Source organism: Aspergillus viridinutans (assembly GCF_018404265.1).
Source record: "Aspergillus viridinutans IFM 47045 DNA, scaffold_10, whole genome shotgun sequence".
NCBI lineage: Eukaryota > Fungi > Ascomycota > Eurotiomycetes > Eurotiales > Aspergillaceae > Aspergillus > Aspergillus viridinutans.
Window position 1 is genome coordinate 1,254,756 of NW_025091226.1, and position 15,856 is coordinate 1,270,611.

The 15,856-nt window shown below is 38.7% G+C and overlaps 4 protein-coding genes across 4 annotated transcripts; 2 read left to right on the forward strand and 2 right to left on the reverse strand.

Annotated features, from left to right (window-relative positions):
* Window positions 1-10,426: 10,426 nt before the first annotated feature.
* On the forward strand, window positions 10,427-11,063 carry Aspvir_002106 (DNA-directed RNA polymerase core subunit RPC19; the record flags this gene model as incomplete). Its single annotated transcript, XM_043273707.1, has 4 exons — window positions 10,427-10,552; window positions 10,645-10,736; window positions 10,798-10,874; window positions 10,930-11,063. The coding sequence occupies 4 exons, from the start codon at window positions 10,427-10,429 to the stop codon at window positions 11,061-11,063; spliced, it is 429 nt and encodes a 142-aa protein (XP_043129642.1).
* Window positions 11,064-11,456: 393 nt separating this feature from the next.
* Aspvir_002107 (putative NADH-ubiquinone oxidoreductase B14 subunit) lies at window positions 11,457-12,178 on the reverse strand (the record flags this gene model as incomplete). The annotated part of the gene is made up of 4 exons (XM_043273708.1): window positions 11,457-11,576; window positions 11,667-11,813; window positions 11,958-12,019; window positions 12,136-12,178. 4 exons carry the CDS (start codon window positions 12,176-12,178, stop codon window positions 11,457-11,459), a joined length of 372 nt encoding a protein of 123 aa, XP_043129643.1.
* Window positions 12,179-12,589: 411 nt separating this feature from the next.
* Window positions 12,590-13,334, forward strand: loc1 (the record flags this gene model as incomplete). Its single annotated transcript, XM_043273709.1, has 3 exons — window positions 12,590-12,877; window positions 12,950-13,099; window positions 13,200-13,334. 3 exons carry the CDS (start codon window positions 12,590-12,592, stop codon window positions 13,332-13,334), a joined length of 573 nt encoding a protein of 190 aa, XP_043129644.1.
* Window positions 13,335-13,504: 170 nt separating this feature from the next.
* Aspvir_002109 (putative hydrolase, alpha/beta fold family) lies at window positions 13,505-15,170 on the reverse strand (the record flags this gene model as incomplete). The annotated part of the gene is made up of 6 exons (XM_043273710.1): window positions 13,505-13,690; window positions 13,741-13,869; window positions 13,922-14,045; window positions 14,110-14,190; window positions 14,252-14,412; window positions 14,466-15,170. The coding sequence occupies 6 exons, from the start codon at window positions 15,168-15,170 to the stop codon at window positions 13,505-13,507; spliced, it is 1,386 nt and encodes a 461-aa protein (XP_043129645.1).
* Between the last annotated feature and the right edge of the window lie 686 nt (window positions 15,171-15,856).

Consider the following 15,856-nt stretch of genomic DNA (forward strand, 5'->3'; position numbering starts at 1 on the left):
GCTTCTAATTCTATAGGGGTATTTGCCCTTTCCACCCTTTTAGGGATAGGTTAGTCATTTATATATAGTAGGTAAATACTATTATAACTATTATCTAGTTATTTAATTATAGATTCTATAAGATTAGTTAGTTCTTTATAGATAGGGATTATTCTTTCTACTATAGATATAGATTTGTAGTGTGGGTTCAGAGTTCTAGAAGAAGATTTAGTATTAATTATCATCTTATAGTGTTCTAATAGGCTAATTAGATTTTTAAGAGTGATTAGAACTATAAGATCGCCTACTAAGAGTTAATATTAACTAGTAAGATCAGTGTGAAGGGAGCAAATATCTATATATTACCTAAGTAAGGAGAACTAATTACTAAGTTATAGAATACTTAGCTAATTATAGAGATATATATAGTAGATCATGTGATCTGCTAGGTCTAAACCCTCTATACTATTGGTATTAGCTGCGTATGGCGGCTTTATGGTTCGCCGTGGCCCTTAACAAAGACCTTATCTAGATATAACCTCTAATAATCTATAAGAGACTATGTAAACTAGTAAAGGAAACTAGAAGATACAGGAAAAGAGATATCTAAAGGGCTTAGATAGAAATCTACTTAACCTAAAGTATATAATAAATAGAACCTAGGTTAAGATTAGTCTAGTAAAGCTTCTTAATGTTGTGCTAGCAGCCTAGGTAGAATTTATAAAGCTAATAAGATTAAACCCTACTAATAAGAAATAGAAGGTGCTGAAGTAAGTTTATATCTATTATATTAAATAGTTATAGTATTTAGATAGCACTTAGGATAATAGCTTCTAACTAAAAGATCTAAACTCTACTAAATTATTTTACATAACTGCGAATATATAAGCTATAATAATAGATAATTAGTTATAGGCTATAAGTTGTAATGCAGCTCTGGTTAATAATAGATTAGAAGGAAATTTAGTTATAAAATATATTATTAATACTCTGAGAGCAAGAATAGTTCCTATAGATATAAGATATAAGGTAGTAATAGGCTATAAGCTAAAGCTGACTACTATAGTTTAGCTATAAGTTATAGTTAAGGGGGTAAATCATATTATTATAGTTATGGTTATTAATAGATATCCTAGTTATTTAATTTTACTAGGAAGACATTAGATGGCATTGGTTAGGATGCTAGGGAACTATAAGTAAGGAATATATATAATTAAGGGAGTGGATAGAATAAAGGAGGTCACCTAAACCTAGTAGACTACTATTATTAAAGAGATAAAAGGAACTAATATCCTAGGTTAAGTAATTAGATAGATAAAACTTAAGACCTAATAACTAATACTACCTCCTATTAGATGAATCTCCTTTCCCTAGTAATCTAATAATCATAATATAAGCACTGATATGGATGGTAAGTATGAACTATTTTAAGTTATATAAGAAGCTATAGAAGAAGATTATTATAAAGCTAATTTATTAGAGTTTAAGCTAGAAAACTAGAGGTGGTATCTATGCTGCCCTTTATAGTAGCTATATATCTAAGATAGAGCATGCACAGAGGGCAATTTAATAAAGGGATAATAGAGGATTAGTATATACTAGTAAAAGGTATTTATTATTAAATAAAGAAATAATAGAAAGAGAGAAACTATGAAAATATTCTATAGAAAATTAATAAGCATATATTAATTAAATAGAAATTAAATAGACTTTATTAGTATCCTTTATCTTACTAACCTCCTATATCTATAAGCGCATCACTACAGAATATTAAAGATAAAATAAAGACCTTAGGATACCTAGGGTTCCCCACCACCTTATAACTATATAAATTTAGATAAGAGATGACTAATAACTATAGTAAAGCTTAAGCATAGATATAGGAAAATGCCTGCTTACTTAGACTACTTATTATAGAGGATATTCCTGAGTGGCCTATAATAGCTAATATACTATATATATAGAAGGATCTTTTTATTAAATATATTATTAATATACTAGTAATATAGTTAGTTAAACACTGAATTCCTACCTTCCTATAGGTAGTACCCTAAGCAGTGAAATTATTACTATACTTAGAAGAGGAGAAGAATTAGTAGTTATAGAACCTACTATAGATAGTTAAGGCTAGGATTATTATTAAGTGCACCTTACTATAGAGCACTAGGACTAAATTCCCTTAGAAACTATCTAGTAAATTAAGGATAATACATAATTTTATATCTATTAATTTAGTAATAATAAAGATGAATTACCTACTCTAGTAATTAGAACCTATTATTACTAATCTATCTAAGAAGTAATAGAAGGTCTTCTTTAAAGTTAATATAGCTAATAGGTACTAGGTAGTCCTACTAATAGGGGAGTATTTATTTAAAACTAGATTTAATTTAATCCTTAGGTAATTTTACTACCTCTATATAGGTTAAGGTCTTACTAGGGCTTCTAGAACCTACTTAAAACTAAAGGATCTAGCTATAAGTCCTATCCCTAAGCTATATTCTAAAGTAGCCCTTACTTTATTATAAACTATTACTTTTAAGTACTTTATAGATAATAATGCCAGAGCAGCCTAAAGTATTAGTAATATAATAAATTTCTTATACTATTACTACTTTCTATGGCTTACCTAGGCAGGGCTGACTCTAAACCTAGTAAAGAGTATATTCTTTACAGAGGATATTAAAATTCTAGGATATTAATGTACTTAAAGTAGGCTTAGACTATCTATAAGTAAACTTATAGCTCTGAGGGACTAGCCTAAGCCTATAAATAAAGAAGAACTAATATAGTTTATCTATATACTTCTATTTTTAAAAGTTTATATCTTAGGAAGAGCAGATTACACTATAATTCTTAAAAAGATACTTAAATATACTAAAAAAGGAAAAAATAAAAGGCTTAAAGCCTTTAAATAAGGAGAAGAATAGAGGAAAGTATTCTACCTATTATATTAGTATATTATAAGTATAAAGCTATCCAGGGGGGACCCTAATATATAATATTATCTAAGTATAGATATATCTAACCAAGGCCTTAGAGGTGTCCTATTTTAAATATTAGGTAACCTAGCAGGCACAAGGTCATCCTATAAAACTTAATAAGATAAAATACTAGTTATATACCTATTATTCGCACTTATAGGGGTGGAAATATAATATTTAACTACTAAAAAAGAAGTCTTAGTAGTTCTATAGTGTTTAGAAGAAACCTAATAGCTAGTATTAGGTTTAAAATACCCTGCTATTATCTACACTGACTATATGGCAGTCAAGTCTGTCCTAGGCTATTAGTTAGATATAACAGGGTATTTAGCCTAATGGTATTACTAATTGCAGGAGTATAATATGGAATATATATATATCCTAGGAAAGCTCTAGGTTATTATAGATAGACTTTCTTAAATTCCACACTAGATGGCTACTGTAACAGAAGAAGAAGAATTCACCATGCCTATATTCATAAACCAGCAGTAATTGGTTTCCCCACCATCAAATAACACTGAAGAAGCGGTATACCTACCATATTGGCAAGATAGTTGGTACTGTTACAGTGAAGAGGGCAAACAGTGCAAACAGCACTAACTAAGCAGAGTTGCATATCTTATAAATTATGACTTCCCTTCCTGTTTTCCTTCCCTTCTATCTATACCTAACAATCATCATAACCAAAATCATAAAATACTACCTTAAAAGATCGCTTCCTCTACCATACGTCTCAGTACCGGTTGATAGTTGAGAGACTTCTTACTGGCCAAAACATCAAATGGTTCAGCTTAGCAAATGTCAAAGGGGAACATCTCCTGGTGTATCATAAAGCAGGTGGGAGATGGTCATAGTATATACTACAGCTCTAGCTCCCTACTATCTTATATTAGCTCTATAATATACATAGACACTTTATAGCTAGGATTTTATTAAGCAGAGTAATTAGAAAGTATTATTAGCTATACTAATATAAGACCCTTATTAACTACTATCAGAGCTATCCTTAGTGTTAACTTATTAGCCTTAAGCTACTAAAGGAATTACTATATGCCATTATCTTATTAGAACTTATATAGCTATTTATAATAGACTATATTAGCCCTTTCACACCAGTGACTAGTTAAGGAGTAAGGTATATAATAGTTAGAGTAGACTATTTCTCCTAGTATATTTTTATATATATAACTACTGCTACTAAGGCATAGGTGTCTATATATTTTCTTAAATATAATATTAGAAAGCACTTCAGCCTACTATATTACCTATATACTAATAATAGGAGCTACTTTACTAGAGATAAATTTACCTTATATCTTATAGAAAAGGGAGTTAAATATATGACTGCATCTATAATAGCCCTATAGTCTATAGGATTTATTAAATATATTATCTAAATAATTATTAGCTAATTATAGATAGTGGTTACCCTTAATATATCTTAATTATAAGATTAGGATAGACACCTACTAGTAGTTATCTAATCTATTAATACTTAGTATATTAAGAGTTATAGGTTCTTGCTAGCTAAGATCCTCTTTAGATTTACTTTAAGATATACTAGAGTACTAAGCCTAGAGGACTAAGTCACTACTAAAGATATACTAATAATAGATAATATAAATCTTAAACTAGCTATTAAAGAAAAGATAGCACATGTCTAGGAGGCCTATAATTTAGTAAGAAGGGTAAGAGATTTATCTCTATTATTATTATTAAACTATCTTACTAAAAATAACTTAGTTCTGTTATAGGATACTACTCTAGAGAAAGATAAAGGGTAAAAGCTAGAGCTATAGTAGTAAGGGCCCTTTAAGCTAAAGAAGTTATTATATTATAAGAGATTAATAATCTTAGAAGATATTATTACTAGACTATAGATTAGTTACTATTATATTAATTATCTAAAGAGATTTATTATAAGATTAGAGGATGTAATATCTAAGGCTATAGAATTATAGATAAGGCTTTTAAAGAGATACTATAAGGTAAGATAACTAGCTAAAGAAGTAAAGTAGAATTAGTAGAATATTACCTTTATTAAATAAGAGAAGACTAGTATTTAGAAAGGAGAGAGAATTAACTTATATTCTTAATACTATTATAGGGCTTAAGGTTATTTACTCTCTATATTTCCTTATAGATATTTACTTATTATTAAGTCTACTACTACTACTTCTTACTATATATCTTTTACTTATATCTTATATTTTAATTATATCTTACCTTCTACATCTTCTCCTTCTCTATTATAGATATACTTCTACTATTCACCTACTAGTATACTATTATTATATCTACTTAAATTTATCTTCTAAACACCCCCCTAATATTATTTAGGATTAGTTATGGGCCATGACTTCCCCTAAAGGTAAAGGAAAGATAGATGTTATACCTGAATTTAGTATAGAGGTAACCTCTAATAGTATAAATATATTAGAACTACTTTATACCCCTAAACTATTCAATATTAACCATCTTAAGGATATAGAATAAGAGATTAATAGACTAGAGATCTTAGCTGCTGACTATTAGGAATTAAACTTAAATAAGTATTTCTAAACTTAATTTAAGAGACTTTTATACTAATAAGATTAGCTTAAGTTCCTAAAGGCACCTAAGAGGAAAGTAGCTTAGCTATAAACTTCTAGCTCTACTCCCTAATATATTAATAATACCTATATCTCTAATTTTATGAATACCTCTAAGGAAATCAACTTAGATAATCCTAATAATATTAATTAAGAATTAGAAAGGCTTAAGGATCTGGCTATAAGATATCTAGAGTTAAATTAAAATAAAAGATTTAAGACTAGATTTAGTTAGTTATTTAGTTAATAAGAATACCTTAACCACATCCTTAATAAGCTTACTATAGCTATATGTAAGGTAGAAACTATCTTAAATATCTTTTATAGCTACTATAATTATTCCCCTAATATAATAGATGCTCTGGAGGAGTTTCTTAACTTAGAGGTAGTACCTATCTCTTATAAGAGGAGACCTTAGATATACTAAATACCTATAATAGAACTATATTATAACCCTAAGATAAAGATTCTAAATAAGAATAAGATTTTATAGATTATAGCCTAGCCTCTAAAGTTCTAAAGTAGATATGCTAGATACTAGAATATAAATAGTAAAATCTAGGTGAAATTCTTCTTAGTTATCTTTATAGAATAGGATAGTATATTTATCTTACTAGAGCTAGTTATAGCTTTAAATATTAAGAAATAGTAGGTCTAGTATTAGTAGTTTATATATCCAGAGCTTTTTAATCATTATAGATTACTATAGTAATAAGCTATTAAGGCTAGGAAAGATTAAAGAGATCCTAAAGGATATTTTATTAGGAATAAGATTAATAAGTTAAATATAAGCACTAGATAATATATAGTATTAGTAGCTCTCTATAGGGAGTCTCTTCTTAGGACCTAGACCTAATCTATATCTATAGCCTCCTTATCTAAACTAGAGTAGGCTTAAATAGAAGCAGTTCATACCTAGGCAAGGATTTATAAGTCTAATTACTACTACTACTAGGAAATACTAAAGATTAAGTATAAATATAAGAGAATCCTAAAGTAGAGGGAATAAGAGATTAAAGTCTTGATTTAATATATCTTAACTCTTAAGAAGGATAGTATAAAGCTAAATAGGATTATTAATTATCTAATATAAGACTATCCACTATCTAATTAGCTAATAAATAATAGACTAGATAGCTTATATATCTTAAGTAGTTCCTCCTCTAGTTATGCCTTAGTTAGTACCTTACTGTAATTTATATTATTAATTATTCTATAAATATCTAGTATATATATTCTTTACTATAGAGTGTCTCCTGACCTAGGTTCCTGCTAAATTTTTAAGCTGGTCTTGAAAATTAAAGTCCCTAGGATAACTATCACAGTGAAGAGAGTAAACAGTGTAAATAGCACTAACTAAGTAGAGTTATATATCTTATAAATTATGACTTCTCTTCCTGTTTTCCTTCCCTTCTATCTGTACCTAATAATCATTATAACCAAAATCATAAAATACTACCTTAAAAGATCGCTTCCTCTACTGTACGTCTCAGTACCTTCAGAAACCAGGGGGCAGCAAGAGTTAATTATCCACAGAGTACTCCGTGGTAGCAAATATATCTCCAACATATACTGGTCCAGTCCATTCCTAATCAGTTACAGCACACACAATTACTGCCCCTCTTTCCCCTGTGGCGAGCCAGGGCAACGAAATCTGCGACACCAGTGTTGCTCACCAGGACCTTTCAAGTCCTCCAATCAAATCCCCGAACTCTAGCATTTATTGTTTATGTTTCTCGCGCCATGTGCTTTCGCTTGGTCATTTTTTGAGGTTCCTTTTTGCAAGAGAAATTAATATCATCAGACTCTTTGTCTGAATCTTCCTGACATTAAATACTGAGATGACTGTGAGACAAAAGAAATTGCTCTAATAAACCAAGCTGTCAGTTAAGGGCCATGCCCACGAGGGACTAATTTATGCATAGATCCGCTCTTCCTGATCCTGATCACCATCAGAACACCAAAAATCTGAATGGACACAATCACCTTTATCTTCTTTACCTAGATATAGTATCCGTGTCTACTTGATGTAGCATGAGAGTCGAAAATAGTCAACTGTTCTTGCTCTTCAGGTTTCCTCGCCCTCAATAAACCCGGATACTAGGCATCCCTAGCTTCATCAAGATCCAGCAGATGCTGTTATCTTGGCTGGTTCTCTCATGATATTCCCCGCGAGGTCATATATATCTAACCTCCGTGGATCGAGCTTCGCCAGGGATTCTGAGTCACTCGAATGTGCGCGTCTTGCCCAACAATATGGCCCTTTATCTATTCACTGTACACAGACCCATGCCTCGTGCGGTCCGCCACCTTTCCTCCAGGAATGCTAGTCCACTTCAGGAGTCAGTGCGTGTGCAACATTGAATATTATAGATTCGGAGCATTAATAATCATTGTACCTGATGTTTGATAGTGGTAGAAACTCAGATCTACCTTAGGGAAAAATAATTACTCCTGACAAGTACTTTTGACCCATGCGGCCTGCTATTATTGCTGAGATGAGATATCGACGCACGGATCGATCTAGTTAATGCAGGAAGAGAGCCAATCCCTGTTCTTGTTGCAGCGGTTATTGATTATTGAGCAGTCTCTGACAGTAGCCTAATCATAGTGGAAAGTGGTTTATGGCTAATATGCAATAAATATAAGCAAATTTGCAAACCCTGTCATTGCATAAGTTATTTCAGCTATTAACCTTGCTATGGAGCAACGCTCAAAGATTACTATCTTGTGATACATACCTGTAGAGATCAGTGGACGGAGTCGATAGTATACTCGAGCCGTCTAAACTTGTGTTGGAAGTGGGCAGTCCTCTTATCAGGTCACATAACGTACAAAAGACTGTCATCAAGCATTGGTATTCCATCTGTTGTCTGAATCCTCTTAAGAGACATGGTACTATCCCCAAATCAGCTTATAAATTCTTTGGGATTGTGACAGGTCAAAAAAAGTACGACGCAGATAGTAGGTGGATAATCCATGATCCAAACCTCCGGGAAATTATTCTAGGCCAACCTTAGCAAGTTAGCACAGTCGCACTACGTGCGAGATGGATGCACTAGTGATTTATTCGCCCTGGGTGAAATTACGGATATATCACGGCCTTAAGGAAGTATGAACTTAGAAACACGACCATCACCTTGATGGATGTAGAGAGTTGATTTGGCCCCCAGTCCACACAAAGCGTAAACTGATCCTTCAAACCCAGATGTGTTGATTAAATCATAAATGCCATGCTTCTCTGGTTCTTTGTTATCATTACCCATTCAGTAGTGAGAACCATCCTCAGGTGCTGGTAAAACACCATACCAATTGTTCAAGAGTCTGCACAGACCTATTCCTCAGTCAGAGAGTCCGAGGGGTTGTGTCATGGCCCACGGGCATGTCACAGACTCACAGCGGTTGGCCAGTGGTCTTTGCGTCGGGAAATCCATATTTGAGCCGATCTTAATCTGAGATCTACTCCAAATAGCAGAAAGTTTACAAGTCAATTACCATATTCAGATTTCAGCTGGTCAGACTCAACTGGGCCTCCTTTGTTCCATTTCAATTCAATAGTTTCCTTTAGCGTCTGCCAATTGTCAGCTGTCAGCCTGTCAGGACTCCATAATCCTTACACTTCGGAAAATTTCTTGCCATAGATAAATGACGACGCCATGATAAATGTTATCTACGGGAAATACCCAGTGTCTCAAGAGGTCGCAGCTGTTTGAGAGCCTGAATGACCGATATCATATCGCTTGCTATAACCGCTCGTGCTGCTACTTCAGTCTTGCCAGTTGAACTGAAACATTGACTGACGGAGCGAATCCCAACAGAATCCTACACTGAAGATATTGATAGCTCTTGCTGGACAAGCCACAGTTGCACAACATCCACAAAATCGGGGTAGTGGTCGATCCTGAGGTGGTTGATAACTAAAAGCTAGACTGTGAGAAATACGATAGCCAATAGATAACCTGCATAGATCCCTGACGACGGCCTCTTGCAACATGAGCAGGAGAGCTTGTCTCAGTCACATCATCACATGGATATCTAGTACTCCGTACTCCGTCCTCCATATAGTAGTATGTTGTGTATCCTGTATTAAGCGTAGATGGCACGTTCTGACTCTTCGAAACCCAAATGATCTCTCCATTGAGTACAGTTGCTGAAGGTAAAGCATGGGATTCAGTATCGAACTCGGTATCCCTCGTTACGTGATAGTTCAAGCTGTGGTAGTTTCTTCGTTCGGCCGAACAACAAGTCATCATCCCTAATTCTGCTTGCTGCACCTGTGGATATTTGGAATGATCAATCATTTAGAATAAAGCCCAGTCATCGTACAGATGCAATAAAACTCCTGTACGAGCTCTAAGAGATGTATGTTAAGGTACCCTCCTCTCTGGACCCGATGATCCGCCAAGATTCGCTGAATACCGAAGGCGGTCAGCGCCCTATCGATAACCATTTTTACTCTTTTTCTTCGCTCGAGGGCCCTGGCGAACTGCGCAACTCGGATTTCCTCCTCGACGCTCACCACTCAATTGCGTTCCAATTGTGTTCAAGAACTATATTTCACGGTTGAAGCCACCTGCACCTGCTCCATCGATCAGATCTGGTCCGCTGGAAGAACACCCAGGAACGTGACACCCCGAACGTGCTCCACTGCTTACAAACCCACTGATCTCGGAAACAAGAAGACCTGGATAAGAAGGTTCACAACCGGGCAAAGCAGACATATCGATCAAGACAGGCGAATCTGAGTTAGCAACTTTTGACAAGGCGCATTCAACGCACTCTTCCGCGCCTGGACCAGGCTGACGAAGCCCGCATTCGACTATCACTCTGTGCGACTAACCGTGCGACATACCCTTTCTTCGAATTCACACCATGCCAGCCTCTGTACACTCTCAAGACCAAGACCAGTCCATGATGGACACTGCACCTCAGGAGCTAGAGCAGCAGCAGGAATCTGAACAAGAGGAATTCGAGCTTGAGGAAAAGCGTATTGTCGTGGTGCGTTATACATCCCCCGTCGTTCGCGTTCCGCTCCCGTCAGACACGCAGCACGAATCTTCGTCGACTGGTCGCTTACTGAATCTTCTTAGCTACCGGGTGCTACCGAGACCGCGGCTTCTTTTCAGTTTGAAGGTGAGGGGCATACTCTGGGGAATGCGTTACGTTACGCCATCATGAAGAAGTGAGTCGGCCCTATTCTGGTTCTCGGAGATGTCGCAATGGCTGACCCCTACGCCTTTCAGCCCCGAAGTTGAATTCTGCGGATATACGATCCCGCATCCCTCGGAAGCCAAGATGAACTTACGTATACAGACATACGGTATGTATTTCTGCCACACATAGGCGGTTTGATGGAGCTGACTGGAATATGGCAGATTCGACGACTGCAGTTGAAGCCCTGGAGAAGGGCTTGGAGGCTTTAATGGACCTCTGTGATGTCGTCACAGACAAATTCACGTCGGCGCGGGATGCTTTCAATGCTGCCCAAGCTGATAAGATGACCTCGTGATGCATGGTTCTTCTTGGGTGGATTTGACATTTATGGCGTTGTATATTGAAGCAATTAGTTTCCGTGGTATTCATTATTGGGACGATTTTGTTGTCTATGGCATTGTACCGGAGTAAACATGTCTTTGATAGAATGATTAGATATTCCTTCACAACGTATGATGCGCAGCAGACCTGCAAACGATAACGTCTGTTCATGAGAAGTTCATTGCCTTCTGCGATTTGTAAAAGCATTGGAAAGGCGGAATGAAATGCAACATGTGAGGAACAAAAGCTGCAATTTGCTAGTCTGACAATATTTACATGACCGCTTTCTATCTGGGACGCAACGCAATGCCCGAATTCCCGAAGACGGAAGAAACTCATGGCAAGTGAAAAAGCTCGAAAAGGAAATTCAATTGCGGCCTTCCAAGAAGCCAGAGATGAAGTTAGGAGGTAATCTAGCACCGGGTTCCTCTTCTGGCCGGAAGTATTTCATCACATGCGAAAGCTGCTTCCAGTAGTTGAGGGTTTCCTGGAGAAATACCATCAGTATAGGTCCGAAGACGGCTATTTCGAGACATAGGATCACGCCACGGAGAATATCTCGTTCGTCTGGACTGACCTGGTATTCGGCATGGCTCTGGAACAGCAGAACATCAACAACACCCAGCTGCTGGACGTAGCGGTGCTTCTCAAACTCTTGGCGAATCTTCGTTCGGATTGCGGATATGGGCATGTTCAAGGAGTACATGGTCTGAATCTCGGGTGACTATTCTCCTCGACGTTGCTCTATGTTAGTCCTTTCTTGCTTGCAGAGAAACATTCGCCAATGCTCAGAGCTTTCAGCAGCTCAATGAACGGAAATCCAAGGGCCAAATCAGAGTATGTATAGCTGCGGAATGGGCGAACTGACCGCTCTGAGCCATGCTCTGTAGGACCGGATGACGCGAGACTTTGCATCAGCCCAATTTGCGGCTATTATGAACATGTACGTTAGCATTTGACCAAGTTCATCCACTGACATTGCGGCAATTTGTAAGGTCATCACCGGACCGTCTCGGGATCTCGTGTGCGGGAAGGGCTGCACATACAGGAGCGCGTGCGCTGCGCGAGGTAAGTGGGATTGATGGTCATATTGGATGTGGCCGGTGATCCTGGCCTAGACACAGCAAGCTGGGGGAGGGACAGGTGCGCTGAAAGTCGACGTTCCTTTTCGGGCTCAAGTTAGCGTGACGATGGATGGGTTGGAAGTGGAGGTTTGGGATCCTCGCCAGTTGGACCTACCGCCTTCCTTTTGCGAAAAATTTCGTCCGCAGTTATTTGGAGAGCATCGAGATTTGCTATGGTCGACTCCAGAAATTAATCTCCATATGCGCATTGTTGCCCATTTTATCGGTGCGAGTAACTGTGAAAGCTGTCTGATACGATCCTGGTCTACTCGTCTTCCTCTCGCTATCAAACTACCTTAAGCGCAAAGACTCCCGCAAACTCGATTCCCTCTGCACCAAACCCACGGGCGAGGCACGATCTCGATAGATAACAGATATGGCGCCGAATAAGCCTTCAGTCAAAGGCAAGTCATCCTCCAAGGGTGATTCAGGAAAGGGCAAGCCTCTCTCATCCGCATCGAAAGTGAGCAAGAAAAATGCGAAGCGCCCGCCACCCAAGGAAGTGAAGTCGAAGGCGCGTACCGAGTCATCACTATTGAAGAAGACGAAGAAGAGGGAATATACAGAAGAAGAACTTGGCCTCCCGAAGCTGAATATGATCACACCTGTCGGAGTAGTGAAGCCAAAGGGCAAGAAGAAGGGGAAGGTCTTTGTTGATGATCAGGTGCGTATGCCCATTCTCCAATCTCTGTCTCCCGCTTTGGCTGAAGATCGCTGACACCTGCTCTATGTATAGGAGGGAATGATGACTATCCTTGCCATGGTCAATGCCGAACAAGAGGGCCACATTGAGTCCAAGCTGCAGAAGGCGCGTCAATTAGAGGAGATTCGCGAAGCCAAGAGAAAGGAAGCAGAAGCGAGACATGCGGAAAAGAAGAACAAGTTGGTATGTGTCGATATTATATGCATTATCGTTTCCATACACAAAATCCCGATTGGACTTGCTCTGCATGGAGGCATTGACTAACGGGAACATCTGGATATAGGAAGAAGTGAAACAATCAATTCGCCAGAAGCGGAAGCGCAAGAGCAGTGGCAATGAAGACTCCAAACCTGATGCTTCTACACCCAAATCAGATTCAAAGTCAAAAGGAAAGAGAAAGAGTGTTTCTTTTGTTTGAGCGTTCTATGTACAAAAGTTTATTCTATCTATACCAATTTTATGTATCTAGATGGGTTTATTTGGCGTTTCCGCAGGTCTATGTATTACCCGAAAGTGACATGAATGGGCACTCATGACTTCATGTACCAGCCTTCCCAACCAGGCCGGAAGTGTGTATTTATGTTCCCCTTATTGCACCATCTTCATGGCCAATTTGCGCCGCATAGGATCAAAGTCCGGTTTGGGCGCCGTGTCTGGATCTTTGCTCAGATCAAAGTGGTTCGCAATATGACCAGGAAGCTTCTCAGGATGCTCAACTATGAATGGCGTCCCGAGGTCAATCTCCTTGGCCATGGCGTTCAGGAAGTTTGCCACCTGTCTCAAAAGTCAATAAAAGATTCTGGCGTCTGTAGCAAGATACACACCGGTTTCACAAACCACCTATCTCCACCAAGTTCAAACCAACCGAGGTGACCGCCCCAGGACGTAGTCAACATGACACCATAAGGTGTTTGCGTCATTTCTTGAAAAGGAAGCGCATCGACCGAAGCGACCTACAAAGTGATTAATTCGACGTTAAACCCTAGAATTAATTGCGGAACCCACCGGATCATCCTCAGCCTGCACCGTGAAAAATGGGATTCGAATGGCAAGCATGGAATCGATGGATGCTGCGTCTCGATAGTATGCACCTTCCGTAGGGTATCCCCAGGTTGCGCATTGCAGTGCCCTAACGGAATGATCAATAACTGAATGACGACAAAAGTGTTTTGAGAGAATGCACGAAGTCTTACCGATCAAATTCATGCAAGTATCTGGACTTCCTGACTGCCTCCACATCCACTCGCGGATTCTTTGACACTTCTTCAACATGTCTGATATAGACCAGTCAGCCTGGATAACAAGATAGCTAGCTATTGACAGCGCTGAACTCACTGTTCAAAGAGTCGCTTCATGCTTGAGCCCATCGTCTTACTGTACACCTCAAGTCCGAGCCACGTCTTTTGGAGGTTTGTCGAGCTGACGTCTAAATTCCAGGGGCTTGCACAGAGCACCGCCGCTTTCAGCTGACACGCATCACCTTCTTCACCGAGGTACTGAGCACAAAAGGGTTAATTCACTCTCAATTCGCGAACGGAGAGCAACTTACATTGGCAAGGATATTCGCGCCGAGGGAGAACCCAATTCCGAACAGAGGCCGATTTGGAAACGCCTTGCGGAGCCATTTTACGGTTTGACGAACATCCCACGTGGCCCGGGCATTGTAGAGCACACCGGTAGTAATTTTGGTTTGAGCGCAGCCTCTGGAATTGACCACACATGCTCCCCAATTTCCATCCGCAATGAGTGGCGCGAGTACATGGCGCAGATAGATCTCGTGTGAGCCGCCGCTCAAACCATGGAGAAGCACAAGCATGGGCTTCGTATCGTCTGAAGGCAGAGCTTGGAACTCCTCTTCTGAGAAGAAACACGTCCGTTCCGGAAGACCTGAAGGTAGAGTGTATCTCCTCGCTTCATCAGTAGCTTCGACGTTGTCCTTGGGCGTTTCGTACGGCTCAACGACAAAATCCACTGCAAAGTGCCCTTTATACATCGAACTGTCGGCCTCAAACATCCTACGCTTGTAATACACAGGAACATCGTCAAATTTGACGGTAGTCCAGGCAGTCTGTAAATGCCCATTAAAAAGGAATGGATTCAGATGGCATCTCGCCGGGGTCGCAGCGCGACAGACATCCGCCAGCGCAACCTGCTGCTTGACACCGGATTCGCCAGGCTTCTTGGTCAGGAGGAGTTTGTTATCCTTGGAATGGAAAAAAGAAAGGCGTGCACTTGGTCGAATCCATGACAACATGCTTGTTACGAGCAGCAGCCCAGAGATAACCAACGGAAGTAAATAGGCGTTTAGGATACTTTGAATGACAAGTCAGTCATAGAAACAGCGGGCAGCCTAGAGATCTGAAATGAAAGGGAGCAATGATTGACTGACCCGTCTGAATACATCAACAATCTGATCTATAAGCAGAGTTTTGCTATGACAATAGTAACTACAAAAGTTAAGAAATAGGAGACAGAATCAAGAGACAGAAAACAGACCTACATTACCACTCTCCACCACCCCTTCTGCATGTATAGGATTTTTTTCCCTCCTTCTGCCTCGGCATCACTACTATATCGGGAAGGCATGACATAAGCATCGTTTATCTGATCAATGACTCAGCAATCACATGCTTGCTCCCAATGTTTGTTCTGTTTGTTTGCCCTTGCATCATGAGACACAGAGAAACCCTATGATCAGAAGCTAGCAGTCAGTTGATAACACAATATGGCCAGTTACATCGAACTCTTTCCCTCCTCTTCTTATCAGGACGGACCGTGGCTTTTTTAAAGCCAAATAACACGCGTTGGAAGTGTTGAATATTTTGAGAAGAAAGATGCAGACATCTACGAGACTTAAGAGTGCTCAATGCGGCTGCCAGGGACCCGAAAGCGGAAAGTCAGCTCAAAACGCGGCGAGATGTCATCCTGCAAATCCCCTTC